The 23347-nt window shown below is 43.4% G+C and overlaps 1 protein-coding gene and 2 long non-coding RNA genes across 3 annotated transcripts in view; 2 read left to right on the top strand and 1 right to left on the bottom strand.

Annotated features, from left to right (window-relative positions):
• LOC141781516 (uncharacterized) overlaps positions 1 to 23347 on the top strand; it is a 130825-nt gene that overhangs the window by 45681 nt on the left and 61797 nt on the right. The gene's annotated exons all lie outside the window — the stretch shown is intronic.
• Positions 532 to 23347, bottom strand: part of LOC141781512 (uncharacterized) — a 32868-nt gene continuing 10052 nt past the window's right edge. Inside the window, exons 4-15 of the mRNA XM_074657342.1 lie at positions 21772 to 21899; positions 18632 to 20414; positions 15190 to 15366; positions 10859 to 11032; positions 9395 to 9568; positions 5098 to 5138; positions 4855 to 4910; positions 4354 to 4635; positions 3556 to 4137; positions 3368 to 3460; positions 2921 to 2967; positions 532 to 1333 (exon numbers count right to left, since the gene is read on the bottom strand). Coding sequence (XP_074513443.1) covers positions 1156 to 1333; positions 2921 to 2967; positions 3368 to 3460; positions 3556 to 4137; positions 4354 to 4635; positions 4855 to 4910; positions 5098 to 5138; positions 9395 to 9568; positions 10859 to 11032; positions 15190 to 15366; positions 18632 to 20414; positions 21772 to 21899 — 3715 coding nt within the window. The 3' untranslated portion in view covers positions 532 to 1155. The remainder of the gene's footprint in view (positions 1334 to 2920; positions 2968 to 3367; positions 3461 to 3555; positions 4138 to 4353; positions 4636 to 4854; positions 4911 to 5097; positions 5139 to 9394; positions 9569 to 10858; positions 11033 to 15189; positions 15367 to 18631; positions 20415 to 21771; positions 21900 to 23347) is intronic.
• Positions 1138 to 21872, top strand: LOC141781518 (uncharacterized). Its single transcript, XR_012596886.1, has 3 exons — positions 1138 to 1225; positions 21712 to 21804; positions 21841 to 21872. It is a non-coding gene; the product is annotated as an uncharacterized LOC141781518 (long non-coding RNA).

Genomic DNA, 23347 nt, shown 5'->3' with positions numbered 1-23347 from the left:
GCGTTCCTATTGGCTGTGCTCCGGCTGGTGGGCGGTGCTTGGTATCTCCTCAACTTGATCACTACAAGATGATTCTGAGAACATGTGAGGAGAGAAATAGGTATTACAGAAACAGAATATTGATTCATATGTGAAAATATGATTTGTGGCTTCTGGACGCCGACAGTAACGTTAATATTACCGTTGCTTAGCAGCAGTGTTCTCACCACTTAACCACTTGAACGCCACGCACACATCGTGTACACGACTTCCCGTGTTGTAAACACAAGCTCATCAGTTTCACTTGAAGGCACCATCTGTTCCAGATAAGACAACAAAGTCTTGTCGTTGCCTTTAAAAGGTCTTTGTCCACACTGTTAATTACAGTTGTTGCATTAGAACAACTGTCACAGAAAAAGCTCCTCTGTGTTTCAGTTGAGGTCTCATTTAATAACAGCATCTGTCTGTTCTAGTTCATGTTTGCAGACACGATCTCTTAATGGAATAGTTTCACTGCTCAACATCCATCCAATGAGTCCAACTTTGGTTCCATCACAGTGTGAAATGAAATCTTTATTGTAGGCACAAGTTACAGAAGGTCTAGTGACGAATAAAATGACCAAACAACCAAAAACCCAGGAGGGAAAAAAAAGGAGCACGTTATTATCACGTTAACAAATTAAAACTTAATTAATAACTTCCAAAAATTAGCAATAAGAAGGCGGTCCCAAAACATATAGAAATGTCAGGAGCTCTCTATCGCAGGTCTTCATCACCAACAACACATCGGAAGTTATCCCAAGTAAATGATTATAAAATGTTGAAACCAAACCACAAGAGCTTGAAAATGAATTCACTTTTCCCCCCAAACTTCAGTGAATCACCTTCAGAGTGAAAGTCCACACAGGCTTTGACGACGGAATTTTTTAAGATAACAATAAGTGATGTGAGTCTCTAAAACAGCCAGATATTATAGAGATTCATCATCACACTCCAGCTTCTTGCTTTTGTTTCAGCCTAAGATCTGAACACCCACGGATCCACCTTACGGAGAGCAGCGATCAGAACTGAGCTGGCTTCAGTTCCCTTTAGTCGCAAAGTGTCGATCAGGTCTCATGCTTTATCTCTCTTGGTTTTTGTTCTGATTGACTGCATTTCAGCTTGTTCAGATTAGGATCAGACATTCCCTCTACAAACTTTGTTCGAACCAACCGCAGCCTCTCCTCTGGTGAGATGCTGTCCTCTGGTGGGACGCTGTCCTCTGGTGGGACGCTGTCCTCTGCTGGGACGCTGTCCTCTGGTGGGACGCGGTCCTCTGGTGGGATGTTCCTCTGAGGGATTTCCATTCTTAGATCTGGGAGATAACCAGGGGAAAAACCGACAATCACTTTTAAAGAGCAATTCAACTGAAATGAAACGTCATGTTTCTGTACAGCAACATGTCTGCTCTGTAAATTAGTTGTTCTGTGTTCAAAATCAGAAACCAAAAGGGAGACATTCATATTTTATATGTTTTGGTTTCATGATTCTTCTCTGTGGTGAGTGCATGTTCTCCCCGTGTTGGCGTGGGTTTTCTCCGGCTTCCTCCCTCAGTTCAGAGACATGTACTGTAGGTTAGGTTAAATGATGACTCTAAATTGCTCGTAGGTGTGAATGTGAGTGTGCATGTCTGTCTGTGTGTGTATGTGTGTCAGCCCTGTGATTGACTGGATACCTGTCCAGGTGTTCCCCACCAATAACAGCTAGGATGGGGTCCAGCCGCGCCGCGGCCCTCTAAGGATAAGCCGTTACAGATAATGGATGGATGGTTTCATGAAGGAGCCCTCTATTAATCCGTAGGTATACCGCTAGTTCTGTTTATATAGATGAAGAACTTGTTTCTTTAAGCTGGGGACGCACCGACCGACATCAGAGAACTAGCGGCGACGAAGGTCGCCTGTCGCGTCGCCTCACGTCGTCTTTGTTTTGGCCGACAAGTCGCACTCGAACACACCGCAAAGACGACAGCCGACGGTCAGTTAGCACGTACGTTCTGCTCCTGGTGACAGGAGACTGCATGATTGTCAATGATTAATCATGATTAATCGCATATCAATCACACATTTTGAATCTGTTCAACATGTCCCCTTAGTTCTCTATATCTATAGAATATGATATGCCTTTGGGTTGAAACTATTCAGATATACCAACTTGCTGTTCAATGTGCCTTACATTAGATTATGTTCTATATACAGCAAGGCCTCGTCTATTAAAGGGTTCCTACACATTTTACATTTCAAAGACTTCCAGACTTCTCTGTAGATTTTTCAGACCATATTTGACTTTGTGACTCTGGGTTCAGAGGACGCTGTGACAAGACTACAGTGCTTCAGTGGTTCACTACTTCCCGGTTCACTTACCAGGATAGATCGCCATGGTAACTGATGCTGAACACCTGAACTGCTCCGCAGCAGGTTATGTTCCAGATAAGAGATCAACTGGTATAAAAGCACCGTCTACTGACCATTGGCTGTTAGTGGAGGGAACCAGAGTGATGCTAACTTCCTGGTTGGCCTACAGAAATACGTCATCCCTGCAGCACTCTATTGGTGTTCATTCCTTAATAAACTCTAATAATTTGGAACCCTCAATTTTGTGAAGGATTCAGTGGGAGGAAGACTTGGGGACACAGTTTCCTGATAAAGTTTAGAAGGAGGCTTCAGATAGGGTACATTCCTCTTCAATTTCCTGACGACATACAATTATCCACGTCAAAGGTTTTACATTGTCTCCACTGGTCTAAAGTAAAGCTAGCCAGGCCCATGTCTGGTGTGGATCCTGTGTGTGACCGATGCAGGCTAGCACAAGCCACCCTGTCACAGTGAGGTGGTTTTGTCCAAAACTAAATATAGTTTCTGGCAATCAATATTACACACTCTCTGTCCAGAGTTTATACGATTACCTGTATGAAGATTCAGCTGTCTGCTCAGGTGAGAAGGATGTTGGAGCCTGGAATCAAAAAAGGAACAGAATTAGTTATTTTAATAGAAATACCAACTTGTCTTAGTGTTTAATAAAGTGATGAAATACTAGAGCCACTCTGTCAATACTCAACTCAAGCACCCTGTATGAGTCAGAGAGGAAATGACTTCAATGGAGTGACAGTGTGAGGTGTGTTAGAGAAGGCTACACAGAAGGACAACTACACCAAGAACATGGGTCTCAATAATCAACATGTATTTAGCTCCTGATCCAGCACCAGCGCCAGCAAAACTACCAGTACCAGTACCAGTACCGGTACCAGTACCAGCACCAGCTCCAGCACCAGCACCAGCAAAACGACCAGTACCAGTACCAGCTCCAGCACCAGCACCAGCTCCAGTACCAGCTCCAGCACCAGCACCAGCACCAGCTCCAGCAAAACTACTAGTACCAGCACCAGTACCAGCTCCAGCAAAACTACCAGCACCAGCACCAGCACCAGCACCAGCACCAGCACCAGCTCCAGCACCAGCACCAGTACCAGCACCAGCAAAACTACCAGTTCCAGTACCAGCAAAACTACAGTACCAGCACCAGTACCAGCTCCAGCAAAACTACCAGCACCAGCACCAGCACCAGCTCCAGCACCAGCACCAGCACCAGCACCAGCTCCAGCACCAGCACCAGCACCAGCACCAGCTCCAGCAAAACTACTAGTACCAGCACCAGTACCAGCTCCAGCAAAACTACCAGCACCATTACCAGCTCCAGCACCAGCTCCAGCTCCAGCTCCAGCTCCAGTACCAGCTCCAGCACCAGCACCAGCACCAGCAAAACTACCAGCACCAGCAGCAGAACCAGCTCCAGCATAAAAACAAGCTCTAGCTTCAGCACCAGTACCAGTACCAGTACCAGTACCGGCACCGGCACCGGCACCGGCACCAGTACCACTACCAGCTCCAGCTCCAGCTCCAGCTCCAGCTCCAGCACCAGTACCACTACCACTACCAGCACCAGCTCCAGCTCCAGCACCACTACCAGCACCGGCTCCAGCTCCAGCTCCAGTACCAGCTCCAGCACCAGTACCAGTACCAGTACAAGTACAAGTACCAGCTCCAGCACCAGCACCAGCACCAGCACCAGCACCAGCACCAGCACCAGCACCAGCAAAACTACCAGCACCAGCAGCAGAACCAGCTCCAGCATAAAAACAAGCTCTAGCTTCAGCAACAGTACCAGTACCAGTACCAGCACCGGCACCAGTACCAGTACCACTACCAGCTCCAGCTCCAGCACCAGTACCAGTACCAGTACCACTACCAGCACCAGCTCCAGCTCCAGCTCCAGTGGCAGCTCCAGCACTAGTACCAGTACCAGTACCAGCTCCAGCACCAGTATCAGTACCAGTACCACTACCAGCACCAGCTCCAGCTCCAGCACCAGTACCACTACCAGCACCAGCTCCAGCTCCAGCTCCAGTGGCAGCTCCAGCACTAGTACCAGTACCAGTACCAGTACCAGCACCAGCACCAGCACCAGCACCAGCACCAGCACCAGTACCAGTACCAGCTCCAGCACCAGCACCAGCACCATCTCCAGCTCCAGCACCAGCACCAGCACCAGCACCAGCACCAGCACCAGCACCAGCACCAGCACCAGCACCAGCACGGATCGTGGTACTGCCAGCGGCGAGAGCTCAGAGGCCAAGTTTAGTAAATAAATGATAGTTCAGTGATCTTCACTCCACATTATTAACTTCTGCAGGTGAATGCAGACTAAGTCATTAAATAAATGTCTGCCTGCAGGTGTAATACACTACAGTTCTTCAGTGGTAGATCCTTGATAAATGTCCAAGTAAAGTCATCCATGGTTCATACTGGAGGATTTCACACCGTACAACTGCTCCTTTCTCACCTTTTCGTCGTCCTCGGGTAGCTTTATTCCCTCATTCAGTTTGACATCTGAGTCACCTGAAAGTGAAAGAGAAAAAAAGGATCAGATATTCATGAATATTATTCAAATAGACGGGATCTTAACAGCTGGAACAAAGATGGAGTTGAGTAACAGTTTTGTTGTACAATAAGGACATTCTGATTTTAAGATCAGATGTGAATGTACAATAGTTTGATGAATGGGGGAAGTTGTTTCAATACTCACATTCTTTGTGTCTGGCAGCTCTGTATACATTCTGGTCTGTACTGTAGAGATCAACACAGTCAGAAAAGTTCTAGAACAAGTTTAAAATAATTGTCTGATCTTTGAATTAGCATCAATCTATCAGAATTAAATGCTTATCATCATATCTGCACCATGAAGACTAGAACTGACTGCTGACAATCATGTTCTGTGCCTACATTAAAGTAAATAACTAGTCATTAGTCTTGATCCAACACATATCAAAAGACAACACAACTAACTACACTTTTCACTCGGCTGTAAATTCACACTTCTGTAAAAACATTGCTGACTGACTGTAAAATGTTGCTTTGCATTATCAGCTGGCTTTTTGTCGATTCCCAGTAGAAATACCTTGAATCCCAGTAGAAGTACCTCTGGTAATTTGGCTCTGAGGGTTCTCATCCTTGTTGCTGCACTAGCAACTCTTAAACTTTGTTTGTACTCATGTGAAACGCCGTGGCGAGGGCCTGCGTAGATGGCGAGCACGCTACGAGCATGCACAGAGGCGTTTATGCTCAGAGCGTTGTTCGCTGCAGTATGCTCCGAAACGCCAAGAGGCGTACAAACAAAATATGTGGATCAGCAAGAAGTCAACGAGTGGTACCGGAGAGGAAAGTAGGTTGCCTGGCAATAGTAGTGTACACCGACGTACGTACCGCAAAACATTACATCTGTGTACTGTAATTATTACTGTGACCTCCTGACCTCCAAGTCTAAATGACTTCCTGTCTCTCGGTGCTTCCCCTCGGGTCGCCACTCTTTACATCAGACCCTTTCATCTTTAACAAAACGATCTCTCAGATTCTTTCACAGCCTACAGCAGAAAACCTCCTTTTACCCAGCGTGAGGAATATTTCTTTATTATAATATTTAATGACGTGTGACTGTCCCTGTGGTCATGTGACTGTCCCCGTGGTCATGTGACTGTCCCCGTGATCATGTGACTGTCTCTTCGGTCTCTCAGTGAACAGTTGTAGAGATTTCTTTACAGGCGAAGCTGCTCGGCCAGTCGTCCCTCGAAGGCCATGTTGAAATGAAAGACGGCGCACGCAGTCGGCGCATGGTTACAAAATCCGCGACAACTTGCGGAGCCTTCGCACACCACGCAAAAGTCGTGATGGCGTAATTTTCTGGCGAGCGCACCTCACTCCGGCTTCACTATTTCACCATAAACCAGGCTTTACTGGTTGGTTGTCCACACAGTGGAGCTGCAGGGATACCCCACGGGTGTAACACACTGACTGTTGAGTGTTTAGTGCAATACTGGTGGAACCAGCATGGACCGATTCCGAACCTCTACTGACCTCAGAGTCTCCAGTCTACAGTGTGGACTCTCAAGAAAACCACATAGCAGCTTCACTCCTGAATCCGGCAGCCCGTTGAAGGTCAGATCCAGCTCTCTCAGATGGGAGGGGTTGGACTTCAGAGCTGAGGCCAGAGAAGCACAGCTGATCTCTGACAAACTGCAGCTCCTCAATCTGAATAAAGAATAAATTATGTAAGTTTAGAAAACAAAGTTCCAGCTTGAAATCATTCAATGTTTAATAATGTGTTCAGAGCTGAAGAAGGTTTAGAACGTAGAAGTTTAGAAAATGTAAACTCCAAACACCTGAAGCCAACAGGATGCAGGTTAAAAACTGTAAAATACAAACAGTGAAACAGAGCTCTCATTCATTCATTCTCTTCAGGCTGACGTGCTTGCGGTAAGAGTATTGCCTCATTTCCGGTTGCCTGTCTTTCTGTGCACTGCTAGTGTTCTGTAGCTGCTCTAGCACATCCAGGGCAATATAGTTCTACTCTTTATTACAGCGGATAATTACCCGCTACTTTCATACTTACACTAGTTCTGCTTAAGCACTCATAACTCGCTCCTTTTTAGAGATTTTTCCATAATCCCACAGTTGCTTGCAAGCTATTCAGCTCTGCTAACGCAAGCTGGGCTATCATACTGTAGCAAAGCAATAGCCTAGCAGTTAGCGATGGCTTCTCTCTCTCCCTCTCCTGCTCTCTCCTGCTCTGTGTGTCTCATTTTTAGTTATTCCTCTGCCTCCTTTAGTGATAATGGTACATGTATTAAATGTAGTGCACTTGCTGCATTGGAGGTTCCGCACCATGGAAACTAAATCATTAGCTTCTGTAGTTAGCCAGCCCCTAGCCAGTGCGGGCCAGACAAGCGTAGCTCCTGCTAGCCATCCCCCGGCACCCCCCGAGCAGCCGGGAGGCTGGGTGACTGTCCGGAGGAAGCATAGTCCTAAACTGAAGCCCACGGTTAACCACCAACCATTCCACATTTCAAACAGATTCTCCCCACTCAGCGACACACCCGCTGAGAAACCAACTCTGGTTATAGGCAGCTCTATTCTGAGAAACGCGAAGTTAAACCAGCTACCATAGTTAACTGCATCTCTGGAGCCAGAGCTACCATAGTTAACTGCATCCCTGGAGCCAGAGCTACCATAGTTAACTGCATCCCTGGAGCCAGGGGAAGACGAAATATGCTCTATGGAAAAGCTGACCCATTATCTAAGGACTAAAGCAGGGACCCATGAACAACGCTGGGAAAAATGGATTGCATACAAGAGAAAAGTTGGCTCATGTTCACAGATGATCTGAAAAGAACAGATACAAATTTGTAATGTCAGAGTAGTGCCCCCCCCTTTTTTGTTTTAGTTTTATGAGTTTATCTTTGTTTTTATGGTTGACGTGAAATTTGTTCAATGTAATAAAACTGGAAAATACATAAATAAAAAGTTAAAAAAATGGTGTCTGACCTCAGAGTCTCCAGTCTACAGTGTGGACTCTCCAGAAAACCACACAGGAGTTTCACTCCTGAGTCCTGCAGCTCGTTTCCTTCCAGATACAGCTCTCTCAGATGGGAGGGGTTGGACTTCAGAGCTGAGGCCAGAGAAGCACAGCTGATCTCTGACAAACTGCAGTTCTCCAATCTGAATAAAGAATAAATGATGTAAGTTTAGAAGACAACGTTCCAGCTTGAAATCATTCAATGTTTAATAATGTGTTCAGAGCTGAAGAAGGTTTAGAATGTAGAAGTTTAGAAAATGTAAACTCCAAACACCTGAAGCCAACAGGATGCAGGTTAAAAACTGTAAAATACAAACAGTGAAACAGAGCTCTCATTCATTCATTCTCTTCAGGCTGACGTGCTTGCGGTAAGAGTATCGCCTCATTTCAGGTTGCCTGTCTTTCTGTGTACTGCTAATGTTCTGTAGCTGCTCTAGCACATCCAAGGCAATATAGTTCTACTCTTTATTACAGCGGCTAATTACCCGCTACATTCATACTTACACTAGTTCTGCTTAAACACTCATAACTCGCTCCTTTTTAGAGAACTCGATAATCCCACAGTTGCTTGCAAGCTATTCAGCTCTGCTAACGCAAGCTGGGCTATCGTACTGTAGCAAAGCAGTAGCTTAGCAGTTAGCGATGGCTTCTCTCTTTCCCTCTCCTGCTCTGTCTTGCTCTGTGTGTCTCATGTTTAGTTATTCCTCTGCCTCCTTCAGTGATAATGGTACATGTATTAAATGTAGTGCACTTGCTGTATTGGAGGCGAGGGTTAGTGAATTTGGAGCCCGGTTCCGCACCATGGAAACTAAATCATTAGTTTCTGTAGTTAGCCAGCCCCTAGCCGGTGCGGGCCGGACAAGCGTAGCTCCTGCTAGCCGTCCCCCGGCAACCCCCGAGCAGCCGGGAGGCAGGGTGACTGTCCGAAGGAAGCATAGTCCTAAGCTGAAGCCCACGGTTCACCACCAACCACTCCACGTTTCAAACAGAATCTCCCCACTCAGCGACACACCCGCTGAGAAACCAACTCTGGTTATCGGCAGCTCTATTCTGAGAAACGTGAAGTTAAACCAGCTACCATAGTTAACTGCATCCCTGGAGCCAGAGCTACCATAGTTAACTGCATCCCTGGAGCCAGAGCTATCATAGTTAACTGCATCCCTGGAGCCAGGGGAAGACGAAATATAATGTATGGAAAAGCTGACCCATTATCTAAGGACTAAAGCAAGGACCCATGAACAACGCTGGGAAAAATGGATTGCATACAAGAGAAAAGATGGCTCATGTTCACAGATGATCTGAAAAGAACAGATCAAAGTTTGTAATGTCAAAGTAGTGCCCCCTCCCCCCCACCCCTCTTTTTTTTTGTTTTATGAGTTTATCTTTGTTTTTATGTTTGATGTGAAATTTGTGCAGTGTAATAAAACTGGAAAATACATAAATAAAAAGTAAAAAAAAAAAAATGGTGTCTGACCTCAGAGTCTCCAGTCTACAGTGTGGACTCTCCAGAAAACCACACAGTAGTTTCACTCCTGAATCCTGCAGCTTGTTTTCATTCAGCTCCAGCTCTCTCAGATGGGAGGGGTTGGACTTCAGAGCTGAGGCCAGAGAAGCACAGCTGATCTCTGACAAACTGCAGCTCCTCAATCTGAATAAAGAATAAATGATGTAAGTTTAGAAGACAACGTTCCTGCTTGAAATCATTCAATGTTTAATAATGTGTTCAGAGCTGAAGAAGGTTTAGAACGTAGAAGTTTAGAAAATGTAAACTCCAAACACCTGAAGCCAACAGGATGCAGGTTAAAAACTGTAAAATACAAAAAAATGAAACAGAGAGTCATTCATTCATTCTCTTCAGGCTGACGTGCTTGCGGTAAGAGTATTGCCTCATTTCCGGTTGCCTGTCTTTCTGTGTACTGCTAGTGTTCTGTAGCTGCTCTAGCACATCCAGGGCAATATAGTTCTACTCTTTATTACAGCGGATAATTACCCGCTACTTTCATACTTACACTAGTTCTGCTTAAGCACTCATAACTCGCTCCTTTTTAGAGACTTCTCCATAATCCCACAGTTGCTTGCAAGCTTTTCAGCTCTGCTAACGCAAGCTGGGCTATCATACTGTAGCATAGCAGTAGCTTAGCAGTTAGCGATGGCTTCTCTCTTTCCCTCTCCTGCTCTGTCTTGCTCTGTGTGTCTCATGTTTAGTTATTCCTCTGCCTCCTTTAGTGATAATGGTACATGAATTAAATGTAGTGCACTTACTGCATTGGAGGCGAGGGTTAGTGAATTAGAAGCCCGGTTCCGCACCATGGAAACTAAATCATTAGTTTCTGTAGTTAGCCAGCCCCTAGCCGGTGCGGGCCGGACAAGCGTAGCTCCTGCTAGCCGTCCCCCGGCACCCCCCGAGCAGCCGGGAGGCTGGGTGACTGTCCGGAGGAAGCATAGTCCTAAACTGAAGCCCACAGTTCACCACCAACCACTCCACGTTTCAAACAGATTCTCCCCACTCAGCGACACACCCGCTGAGAAACCAACTCTGGTTATCGGCAGCTCTATTCTGAGAAACGTGAAGTTAAACCAGCTACCATAGTTAACTGCATCCCTGGAGCCAGAGCTACCATAGTTAACTGCATCCCTGGAGCCAGGGAAGACGAAATATACTCTATGGAAAAGCTGACCCATTATCTAAAGACTAAAGCACTAAAGACCCATGAACAACGCTTGGAAAAATGGATTGCATACAAGAGAAAAGATGGCTCATGTTCACAGATGATCTGAAAAGAACAGATCAAAGTTTGTAATGTCAGAGTAGTGCTCCCCCTTTTTTGTTTTAGTTTTATGAGTTTATCTTTGTTTTTATGTTTGATGTGAAATTTGTTCAGTGTAATAAAACTGGAAAATACATAAATAAAAAGTTTTTTAAAAAATGGTATCTGACCTCAGAGTCTCCAGTCTGCAGTGTGGACTCTCCAGAAAACCACACAGTAGCTTCACTCCTGAATCCTGCAGCTCGTTGTAGCTCAGCTCCAGCTCTCTCAGATGGGAGGGGTTGGACTTCAGAGCCGAGGCCAGAGAAGCACAGCTGATCTCTGACAAACTGCAGTCACTCAATCTGAATAAAGAATAAATAATGTAAGTTTAGAAGACAACGTTCCAGCTTGAAATCATTCAATGTTTAATAATGTGTTTAGAGCTGAAGAAGGTTTAGAACGTAGAAGTTTAGAAAATGTACTTTATAGATATCTACAAGTTATACATTATATTACAAAACACAAAGACTGGTTGAATATTAAAAGAGAACCAGCTAATACAGAAATTTTATACAACTGTTTGAACACCCTACCTCAACAAAAAAACATATAACCCATATGTACAAAAAGCTAATGTTAGACACATCAGAGAACACTTTACATATTAAAGGACAATGGGAAAACAGTATGTAAACAACTATGGAAAGAATTTGACTGGAAGGTGAAAGTGAGGTTCTTTAGGACCCCGCTGGTAGCATGTGTTTTTAAAAACAACTCTACTGACCTATGCTGGAGAAGCTGTGGTATGGTCGGCAACCATACTCATATATTTTGGGACTGCCCGAAAAAACGAACTTTTTGGAAAAATGTCAAAGAAGAAATTGAGAAATTGATCCTGGAAATGGACATTCCCCTGGACCCGCTACTGTTCTTACTGGAAGTATCACCTGAATGCCTGTTGACCACAGATCAGTGCTATGTACTGAATATCTTATTGATGGTTGCAAGAAAAATAATCACTATTAGCTGGATGAAGACTAACCCTCCCACAATTGCTCAATGGTTACAAAAAGTTAAACAGGTGTACATGATGGAAAACATGACTGCCCAGGTATAACTGAAATTGCTTATTTTTAAAAGGAGATGGATGTTAGTTATAGAATACCTTAGTCAGGAATCCTGTACTTAATTGTCTTTGATGTATAGTCTTTGTAGGTATGTATGTGGGTAGATGTGTGTGCACTCCATCCATATGCAGCGTTATTTTGTTTTTGTGTACATGTTTGTCAGGTGAGGCCCAGTCTCAAGGCGGTTTTGTTTTGCGATGATTAATTGCCTGTTAATTTGTATTAAAGGGACTATTTGTAACTTTCAGAAATGCTTCTTAACAGTGACACCTGTGGCCGTGAAATCAACGAAAATCAGCGTCGGGTTCGCACTTGCTCGCTCTAAATATACCTGAACGAGCATCGCTCAAAACAGTGAGGCGACACACGTCAGCTAAAACCACAATATCACTCTATATTTCACCTGCTTGGCAGTAATGTTAGCTGACCAGACGAAGGTCTCTCCATGAACATGATTTAAATCTGATCCTAGTGTTTGCTTTTCCTGCCTAAGTGCAGGCTGAAGCAGCTGGGCTCTGCAGCGTGTCTCCTCTGCTCTCTCCGCCCGCAGCCGGAGAGAGCAGAGGAGACACCGGCACCCGGTCGGTAACGAGAAGACAACATAACTCTCTGAAGAGCTCCGTCACTTCACAAGACACGGGAAAGCTCTGTTGGTCTGGAGGAGCTGCAGCATTTATTTCTGCACAAACGTCCCCTGTGCATTCACTAGATATTCTCAGAGCGAAACTAACTCTTCTGCAGTGTGTAGTGAGCGCGCGTTCAGGTCTAGAGGTGGAACGAGACAGCGAGGACGCGCGCGCTGTCTGAGTGAAGGAGAGCAGGCAGCGGAGACGAGGCTCCAACCACACGCGAGCTCGCATATGCGAACATACATGTGTGCCGACCCGCTACATTTATACACTTAAAAAGTTACAAACAGTCCCTTAAATGGAAATAAAGTTAAAAAAAAGAAGAAATTGTGAAAGTGTAAAAAAAACAAAAAAACTAAACTTAAATGTGTAGCTCAACATTACTATTTCCTAATCAATGATCTTTTCCCTAAAATGGGTAGAGTGACTTTGTCATTGTGTTATTGTGGATCATCATAATGTCAGCCTTCTACAGACATCATCCAGATGTCACCACAACATTCATACACCTGTTCATGTCAACACACATCAATAACATGCTGCTGATCTCAGTCAAGTCTGGAATTAGAGGATCAATATTAAATCAGACTTGCTGGACTTCATTACTTCATTTATTACATGGCCTTCTTCTTACTGTATCTGATAGCTTAGCAGGTTTATGTCATTTACAGGAAAGTTCCTCATTTGTTCAAGTGTGTCTGTAAACAACAGCCACATGTCATATGTACATTAAAAGAGTTATTGGTGGCAGTAATCATTCCTCCTGTGAAGTGGTCCCGTCATAACACAACTACACTGTAAGAAATGACTTCAGAAGTTCAACTGAAACTAATATGAAGATTCAGCAGTCTGAGTCCGACAAATCAAGTGAGTGTTTACCGAAGTTACTGTTTAGTACCAACTTCCCTCTTTGAGTTACTAATCCTCCTGCAGCTCAACAAGGAAACTGTCAAACACAACATACTGACTGGATACATACTGGCTGGGCAATATATCCATATTATATCGATATCGTGATATGAGACGAGATATCGTATTAGATTTTGGATATCGTAATATCTACGGCTGTCAAAGTTAATCGTTTTAACTCCACTAATTTCTTTAACACATTAACGCAATCAATCTTCCAGAATTTGTAGCGGGTTTTAAAGCTAGAGTGGATATACTGGTATCATAGGAAACTACAAAACCTGATGAATCCATCGGTACCAACCATGTCATACTAACTCGAGGTTAAATAACACTTCAAACCTATGCTAAATTTTGTCGAGGAAAAAATGTTGTCCATTTTCAAAGGAGTCCCTTGACCTCTGACCTCCAGATCAGTGAATGTAAATGGGTTCTATTGGTACCCACGAGTCTCCCCTTTACAAACATGCCCACTTTATGATAATCACATGCAGTTTGGGGCAAGTCATAGTCAAGCCAGCACACTGCAGTTTGCCATGTAATGATTGGAGCATATTGTTTTATGCTAAATGCAGTACCTGTGAGGGTTTCTGGACAATATCTGTCATTGTTTTGTGTTGTTAATTGATTTACAATAATAAATATATACATATATTTGCATAAAGCAGCATATTTGTCCACTCCCATGTTGATCAGAGGATTAAATACGTGACAAATCTCTCTTTAAGGTACATTTTGAACAGATACAAAATGTGTGATGAATCGTGATAAAATATTTTAATCGATTGACAGCCCTAGTAATATCGTGATATGGAATCAGTGTCGTCTTTTCCTGGTTTAAAAGCTATATTACAGTAAAATTATGTAATTTTCTGAACTTAATAGACTGTTCTAGCTTTTCTATTTGTCATTTACACTTAGTCATGAGATCTACATTACTGATGATTATTTATCAGAAATCTCATTGTGTAAATATTGGTCAAACAATGGTCAACCCTACAATATCGATATCAAAGTATTTGGTCAAAAATATCATGATATTTGACTTTGTCCAAGTCACCCAGCCCTAATACATCCAACTCAGCCTGCTGAAGCCTCCGATTAGTTTAAGATCAACATTACAGGTCCTTTTACACAGAACAAGACTGGATTTAGTCCTCATCTCGTAACACTCAGGTTATAGGGGGATGGCTTCACAGACAGAAGGAATGATGACAGACATCAATAACTCTTTGAATTTACATATGAACATGTGAGTATTGTATTCAGATAGATTGAAAAAAATATGAACCTGCAAAGATGTTTCTATGCAGAATATTTATTTGGTTGTTGTTGTAAACTAAATGTCTGTGGCTTTAAATAATTAGACAATGCTGACATGAAAACAGAGCACAGTTAGATCTGCTGTCAAAAAGAACGTGGGAATAACTTAGAACCATAGAAACCTCTAATTTGATGGTGTCGTTCATAATCATCACTTATGTGTCTTTAAGTTGGTGCAATACGTGTTTGTTGAAGAGTGCTGCACCTTTAGACATGTTCAATTAGAGAGCTGCAGGAATGAGTCCTAAAACCCAGAAATGAGTCAGCATTTTAGCATTTCCTGCTCCCTCGTCTGGAAGTCAATGGGTTTTTAGTTAGAAGCCTGAAATAAGGTCTGTGGTTAAAGGTCCAGTGTGTAGGATCTGGCGGTATCTAGCGGTGAGGTGAGGAGATTACAACCAACTGAAGCCTCTCCTGTGTGCCAAGCGTGTTGGAGAGCTACGTGAAAGTCCCTCTCTAGAGCCATTGGAGCAGAGCCAGTGCAGAGAGAGTGTGTGTACAAACTACATAAGTTACAGTCAGTGAACTGACCTCAGAGTCTCCAGTCTACAGGTTGGACTCTCCAGTCCAACAGACAGCAGCTTCACTCCTGAATCCTGCAGGCGGTCGTTTTCATTCAGGTTCAGCTCTCTCAGATGGGACGGGTTGGACTTCAGAGCTGAGGCCACAACTTCACAGTGAGTATCTGAGAGTCCAAAGTTAGAAAGTCTGTCATGACACAAAAATGACAAAATATGTTATTATGAAAGAGGACAGTTTATATTTACTTCATGCATTTGATGACTAAACAGTTTGATATATACTTCTTTGATTAACATTTGCTCCTCACATCAGTGGTTCAGCTAATCTTATCTGACATGAAACAATAATTCTCATCACTCTCTCTCAAACCTGCAGACTTTTAATCTTTGTTTTTCTTTAATCTTGCAGATGAAGAGAGAGAACATGTAGTTACATTGAGGCTTCCATAATGTCCAGTCTGTCAGTGTGATCTGATCCCAGGTCTGTCTACACAAAGTTAGCATAAAACTCTGTGAATAAGTGATAATAATACGATTGAGAAAGATGACCTCTCTTTGCTAGCTACCTGCTGCTGTCCGTTTCACGTCCATAAATGGGAAAATTCAGCCTGTATTGCATTACTAATAAGCAATATGACAACGTGATTAACATAATATTATGATGTTATGTTGGTTAATAAACAAGAAGAGGTTTGTTTACGAGGAAGTGAATGTGTTTTTTGGTGTGACGAGACGAGACATGGCAGAGCTGTTCTCATTCAGTCATTCATTATCCGTAAAACTGCGGCAACATGGCAACATTTTGGATTTGAAGCCAACGAAAGAGATGAGCCCAAAAACACACGAGGTAAGGTGTAATGTGGTGCCGCTTCTTCTTCTTCTTCTTCTTAGTGTTTAAAGGCGGTTGGCAAACCAGCTTAGAGGTGCATTACTGCCACCAAGTGGACTGGAGTTGCTGCACTCTCATTCAGGGGCTTTCTGCGGCAGCTGAGTTAAGTGCCACACTTAGTGGTAAGATTCGGTACACCAGTCCGGTCCGGTGTTTGGCTTAATATCACACCGGTTTGGAATATTTTACACAACCCAAGCTAATGCTAATGTTAAAACTTTAGATGGATGTTGTTGTGCAACTGACGTGCCTGAATCAGTTCACTGATTTTATGAATATTCTCCACTTGTGCTTAGGGATGTCGCGAGAACCAGTACTTCAGTACCAAGTCGATGCCAAAATTCTAAAAATGTGACGGTACTCGTTTTCTACAGTACCGACGGTACCGTACGATGCCTGCAGGGTCCGAAATGAACACCCGCCAAGCGCCAAATGCAGCTGCTTCTGTTCTCTGTCGGAGATTGACACACACACACACACACACACACACACACACACACACACACACACACACACACACAAGCGCCATGCAGCAGCGAGATCCAGAGATGCAGAGATCCTCTATGATCGAGAAGATGATTCACTCGTGGAGGAAAAACTGAACTGAGCAAACTGAATTTCTATCTTTTGTTGCTTATTGCTAAATCTCTGAAAAGTGGTGTTTTTTTTTTGATTAGACACATTTACACATTACATGGGATTTATTGTTTTTTTTTACTGTGGTATCGAATTTGGTATCGTGGAAATTCACTGGTATTGGTATCGACTACTAGATTAAGACATAATCAACTATTATTATTAACTACTATCAAAGACATAAAAACAGAATATACACAGAGCAGTTACAAAATAGAATAAATACAGTGGAAATCAGTGTGGAAGCAACAGAAATTAGTTGTTTTTTTTGTCCAGGTTCTTTAAAGGTGCAACATGTAGGATCTGGCCAGAATTTTTGTTTAAAACATTAAATAAAATAAACATTAACAAAAGAATGTGAAGAAGTAACAGTTTTGAGGTTATGCCAAATACATCAATGTATTGTGCTGCAGAGATATCTACGGCCAACCAGCAAGGTCTGGCTCTGACTATCTTGTAGTACTAGCCTACTTGTACCTCGAGAGGCGATAGTGAGTCACTGTAGCGTCCAGTCTGTCCTCAGTCCAACATGAGAGGACCAAGAAGTAGAGCTGCACCGAGGGCTCGTCAATAATACATCCAGGGTCTGTGAGCGTTTTGATAGTTTCTTTATCTAACTATAAAACAAGGAATCTCTGCGTGTCTGTCTGTCTGTATGTCCTTCTCATATCTTGAGAACCGCTCATCCAATCGACTTACGACTCACACTTAGTGGGTGTATTGCTGGGGACCCAAGGACGTGCATTGTCAAATTTGGTGCAATTTGGACGCACGACACGTTCAATATTATTAAACTTTGAATAAACGAGCGACCGGCGCTCTGTTCAGCAGCGGGGGCGGGGCTTCAGGGCTGTGCATGTCGTCCACAGCGGGCAGACCGCGGCTCATTGACTGCTGTTCACTTTACAACCAAACTCTTCTATTGTATTTCACCAGTGTGACCGTGAGTAAGCTGTGGCCTGTGTGTGTTTTTCCCCCGTGAGTAAGACGGTATTTCCACGGTGTCAGACTTGATACTAACTAATAACACAAATAACGTTACCTCCAGGAAAATACCTCCGATAATTAAATGCATGCTCTACTTTATAACCGTGGTGGTTATGTCAAAGCAAAAAACTAATACACCTGTTTGGAAATGACCTCTGCTAAGTTTTTTTCACCGATATTTCTGACTGTGAGTAACAGCTACCGGGGTCTGTTTCTTCCTGTGAAACAGAGTGTATTTCACCGGTGTTCCTAACCGTGAGTAGCTGTAAGCAGCAACACCACAAGCCAAGCATTCGGCCCGTTCTGAACGGACATATTCTGAACGGACCGTCTGGATTAAATTTGAAGAATCAGAAACGAGAAATCGACTCGCACACCGGCCTTGTCCTCCTCGCCGCCGGGAGGCTGCTTTGCCGTTAGTAGAGTGTGCGGCAGCTTCAGGAGACATACCCCCAGTTAGTAGTTAGCTCAGATTCAGCCAGTGTAAACCCAGCACCAGGGCTCTGATCCCAGGACCGCCCTGACTCCCTGCCGGATCAGCAAACGTTCTGTTGCTGCCGTTACACCGGTTAGACCCAGCGCTCCACCAGCCAGCTGATCTTTTGTTTTTTTCATTTGTTTTACCAGGTTCACATGTCGTCTCCATCACCCAAAAAGATAAATAAGAAAAAACTGTAAAATGTAACAATTATTAGAAATAAATAGAATAAGTGTTCATTGACTTGACAGCTAGAAACACAACCTACTGAAACATTTTTAACTCACCATTTGAAACAGCTCAAGAACATCTGTGACAAAATACAACGGACATATTTATGTAATAAACATGTGGAACACTTATAAGAATATTATATTTTAAGAATAATTTATAGTGTGTATATTTGAGGAACTAAACTAGTTATCTACACTGATCTATAAAGTTAATCACATCTGGACTTACTCAGCTTTTCTGCAGTTCCTCACAGCTGGAATCAGTCTCAGTCGTCCCTCATCTGTTGCGTTGTACTTTTTCAGGTCCAACTCATCCAGAACCTCCTCTGACATCTGCAGCATGTAGGCCAGAGCTGAGCAGTGGATCTCAGAGAGTTCCTCCTTTGATCTGTTCTCTGACTTCAGGAACTCTTGGATCTCCTGATGTACCGACTGGTCGTTCATCTCCGTCAGACAGTGGAAGATGTTGATGCTTCTGTCAGGAGAGATATCATCTCTGTCCATCTCCTTCAGGTTGTTGATGATTCTCTGGATTATTTCTGGACTGTTGTCTGTCCGACCCAGCAGACCTCCTAAGAGCTTCTGGTTGGACTCCAGAGAGAGGCCATGAAGGAAGCGAACAAACAGGTCCAGGTGGCCATTTTTACTTTCAAGGGATTTCTCCATGGTTCTCTTCAGGAGTGAATAAAGATATTCTTCTCCCAGGAAGGCCTCCAGTACCTTTGTGTTCCTGTTTGTGTAACAGTGGACCATGTAGACTGCAGCCAGAAACTCCTGAATGCTCAGGTGAACAAAGCAGTAGACTGTTTTCTGGAAGATCACACACTCTCTTTTCAAGATCTCTGTACAAACTCCTGAGTACACCGAGGCCTCTGTGACATCCAGACCACACCGCTCCAGGTCTTCTTGGTAGAACATGATGTTTCCTTTCTCCAGATGTTCAAACGCCAGCCTCCCCAGCTTCAGAAGGACTTTCCTGTCAGCCTCCGTCAACTCCTGTGGACTCGTCTCATGTCCTTCATCATACTTCTGCTTCTTCCTCTTTGTCTGAACCAACAGGAAGTGTGAGTACATGTCAGTCAGGGTCCTGGGCAGCTCTCCTCTCTGGTCTGTAGTCAACATGTGGTCCAGAACTGTAGCAGTGATCCAGCAGAAGACTGGGATTAGACACATGATGTGGAGGCTCCTGGATGTCTTGATGTGTGAGATGATTCTGCTGGACAGCTTTTCATCACTGAATCTCCTCCTGAAGTACTCCTCCTTCTGGGCGTCAGTGAAGCCTCGTACTTCTGTTACCCTGTCAACACATGCAGGAGGGATCTGATTGGCTGCTGCAGGTCGGGAAGTTATCCAGACGAGAGCTGAGGGAAGCAGATTCCCCTGGATGAGGTTTGTCAACAGCACATTGACTGATGACTTCCGGGTGACATCAGACACAACCTCGTTGTGGAAATTCAGTGGAAGTCTGCTTTCATCCAGGCCGTCAAAGATGAACAGAACTTTACAGACAGCGAGCTTCTCTGCTGTGACCTTCTGTAATGTTGGATGGAAAACATGGAGCAGCATGAGAAGACTGTACTGCTCATCTCTGATCAAGTTCAGCTCCCTGAAGGAAAGCGGAACCACCAGACTGACATCTTGGTTTTCCAAGCCCTCTGCCCAGTCCAGAGTGAACTTCTGCACTGAGAAGGTTTTTCCAACGCCAGCGACGCCGTTCGTCAGAACGACTCTGATGTGTCCCTGTTGGTCAGGTAAGGCTTTAAAGATGTCGTGGCACTTGATTGGAGCGTCATGGAGGGTGTTCTTCTTGGAAGCTGTCTCAAGCTGCCTCACCTCATGTTGGGTATTAACCTCTTCACTCTGTCCCTCTGTGATGTAGAGCTCAGTGTAGATCCTGTTGAGGAGGGTTCCACTTCCTGTTTCATCACTTCCTTCAGTCACACATTCACATCTCTCCTTCAGACTGATCTTATGTTCATCTACAACCTCCTGCAGACCTCTATCTGTTGAAAGAGAGAGAGACAAGTTTGAGACAAAACACAGAAACGTATTACTTTCATTGCCAATATGAAAATAATCAATATAAGAACTTATAAAGAAGTAGAGGTTATAAAGTCATCATCTCTTCTTGAAGTCAAAACTAACGTCACGGTGATTTTTACATTTATTGTTAATAGTTTATATTTTTAAAGAGAAGCATCAGAAATGCTCCTTTTACTCTCAGCCTCTGACTGTGTGTTGGGGTACATGTTTGATTGACAGCAGAGGAGGCGGAGACTCAGCTGCTCGCCAGCAGCTCTTCATCTAAACAGCTCACTGTGGCTGTTCCTACCTCCCTGTAATATTTAAAACTGATCAAATAACGCGGAATATGTTCATGTCTTGTTGTGGAGACCTGTATTTACTGAATAGCACCTCTAACAAAGAACCGTGAATCTCGTTGTCCAATACACTGCGTTTCCTTTAGCTGCTTCATAATAAAAGCCCCCCGCTGGTGGAGGACTATTATGTGAAGCAAAAGGAAATGTTGAGTTTTCAGCAGTAAATGAACAAACCTCTGATGTGACTACAGCTCAGCTCAGTGTGTCCTGCAGTAGAAGTGCATGTATTCATGATTTGGCACAACGCAGCACAGAAAACAGGAAAGACAAAGTAAACAAATGAGCTGAAATATGAAACTTACCAGCTGAGTGCAGACAGTGTTTTGTTAGCAGAGGAACTGAAGTGACAGGGCCCTGTTAAACATCTAAACTAACCAATGTTGATATTAGATATTATATCATAACACTTTTTAAGATGTTTAATGTGCTTCAACTGACGAGCTAATCAGCCCTCTACTGTAGCCTGAAAACTGATGTTTGTTTGATCTCTTGTTCAACGTGTCGCTCTGCAGGACCAGACGTGTGTTTGTAAGTTAGAGAAGGAGACTTTAGCAGGAAAGCTAAAGTGGGCTGTTGTTCAAAGTCTGTGTCTCTTGTTGTGTCTCAGGCTGCTGTCTGGCTGTTAGTCAGTGTGACTGTCTGTCTGTGATAGAACAGTGATGTTGTTACTTTACACACAGTTTAATAGTTCTCCATTTTCATCTATGCAGATGGAGAACAAACAGCATTCTGATTGTTAATGCAAAGACGGAGTGCTATCATAAAAACAAAACATACAAATATATAATTATTTTTTTTGGGTTCAGATTCAGAAAGGAAGTGATACAGAGCAGATATGTCTGGTGAAGCAGATCTGAAACGGTTGTTACAACAATTGTCAGTGTATTAAAACAACAAGTCCTGTTTCCAGACATGAAGACATCAGCAGACACATCTACAGTCTTACTTTGGACTGTGCTGGTCTGACTGGCTGTCTGAGGTCCAGGTCTTGTTCTGGTCTGACTGGCTGTCTGAGGTCCAGGTCTTGTTCTGGTCTGACTGGTTGTCTGAGGTCCAGGTCTTGTTCTGGATCTGGACATCTGCTCCTCCACAGAAGCATGGCTCCTATTCTTCTCTCTGTGGAGACATTACTTTATTACTAAAATCATTTGTTGATTGTTGGTGAAGAATATCCAGACTTGGCCGACACTGAAGCTCAGATGGTCACAGAGAAGAGTTAAAGTGTTGCTACTTTTCGGTTTGAATTCAGCATTCAGTCTGTGATGAAAATGTTCCTTGATTTTAACTCTCCTGCTTTAATAAACAAGAATTAGCTGATTTTCCTATCTCTTATTGAACATTTAGTGATCTGGCTGATCTATATCTACATAAAAGAACTTCAACTTGCTCATGTACACACATATTGAGAGGAAACCACAAGGTGACAGCGTCATCATGGTAAACATTGACTGCCTGTCAGTGTGATATCAATGGAGTATAGAATTTCAGCAACATTTGCAATATAAATAAACATGCTGTTATTTTCTAAATCGATTTTATGTGTTAACAATAAACACTTATAAAACAGGGAAACTGTGTCACACCTTTCTGACTTCTTTGTTTAACAGTAGGTATAGTTTAGTGTTATCCACTGAAACGGAGATATCATGACAGAAAACAGCACACCAGGATAGTATCTGGACTATTCCCATCCGTGCTCTACGTGGTCAACAATAGTCTCGGACTGTATTTATGGAATTAGTTATAAATAACGTTATTTTATCGTCTAACTAGCTAGCTACCAATATGCCCTGTCTGTTGCTATGGTCACTAGCCGCAGGATGACGTCACAACATGTGCTGAAATCCTGTCATGATCTCTCCGTTTCAGTGGACAACACCTGCATAAACTATAACTACTGGAAGACTAAAGAAGTTAGAAAGGTCTGACACAGTTTCCCTGTTTCATCTACAGATGCTTTTTCACCACATGTTGCACAGTTCTGATGTGCAGTGATTCAAGATGACACCCAGTAGGTCCTAACAGCTGATTCTAGGAGGAGTCAAACCAACAACATATTTAGAGGACCAATATGAGAAACTGAATTACACATTTGAAGCTCATTCTTCCAGATTTTGAATAGTCGCAGATCTTTAGACCATTTCACAGTTGTTAACGTAAACATTCCAGATGTGTCCCCGTTTATTTCCTGTTGCAGTGGATCTGAATGAAAACATGATTTAAATTGATGATAAATTGTGAAATGGAGGTTTTCAGGTGTTTAGCTACAGAAATACCATCAGTAGTTTGTGTGTTTGTGTTTAATCCATCTTAGGTTGAACAGTATCTGTACTAATAGTTCTGCATCAGGAATATAAATATTTTAGTCTCAATGCTTCATCATCCACCAGGTCAGCTTACAGTAAAAACAGTCTCTTACTTTGTCTCTGAGGGTCCAGGTTCATTACTGAAGTTCAGACGATCCTCTTTGGACCAGTCACTCTTCATAGACAGACAGCTGGGTACTGGAGACTCTGCTCTCTGTCTGTACTGAACTCTGCAAACACCAAGATGATTCTATTCAC

This window comes from Sebastes fasciatus, chromosome 13 (assembly GCF_043250625.1).
Source record: "Sebastes fasciatus isolate fSebFas1 chromosome 13, fSebFas1.pri, whole genome shotgun sequence".
NCBI classification, from domain to species: domain Eukaryota; kingdom Metazoa; phylum Chordata; class Actinopteri; order Perciformes; family Sebastidae; genus Sebastes; species Sebastes fasciatus.
Note: the sequence above shows the minus strand (reverse complement) of the source record. Positions and strands in the feature narration are given on the sequence as shown.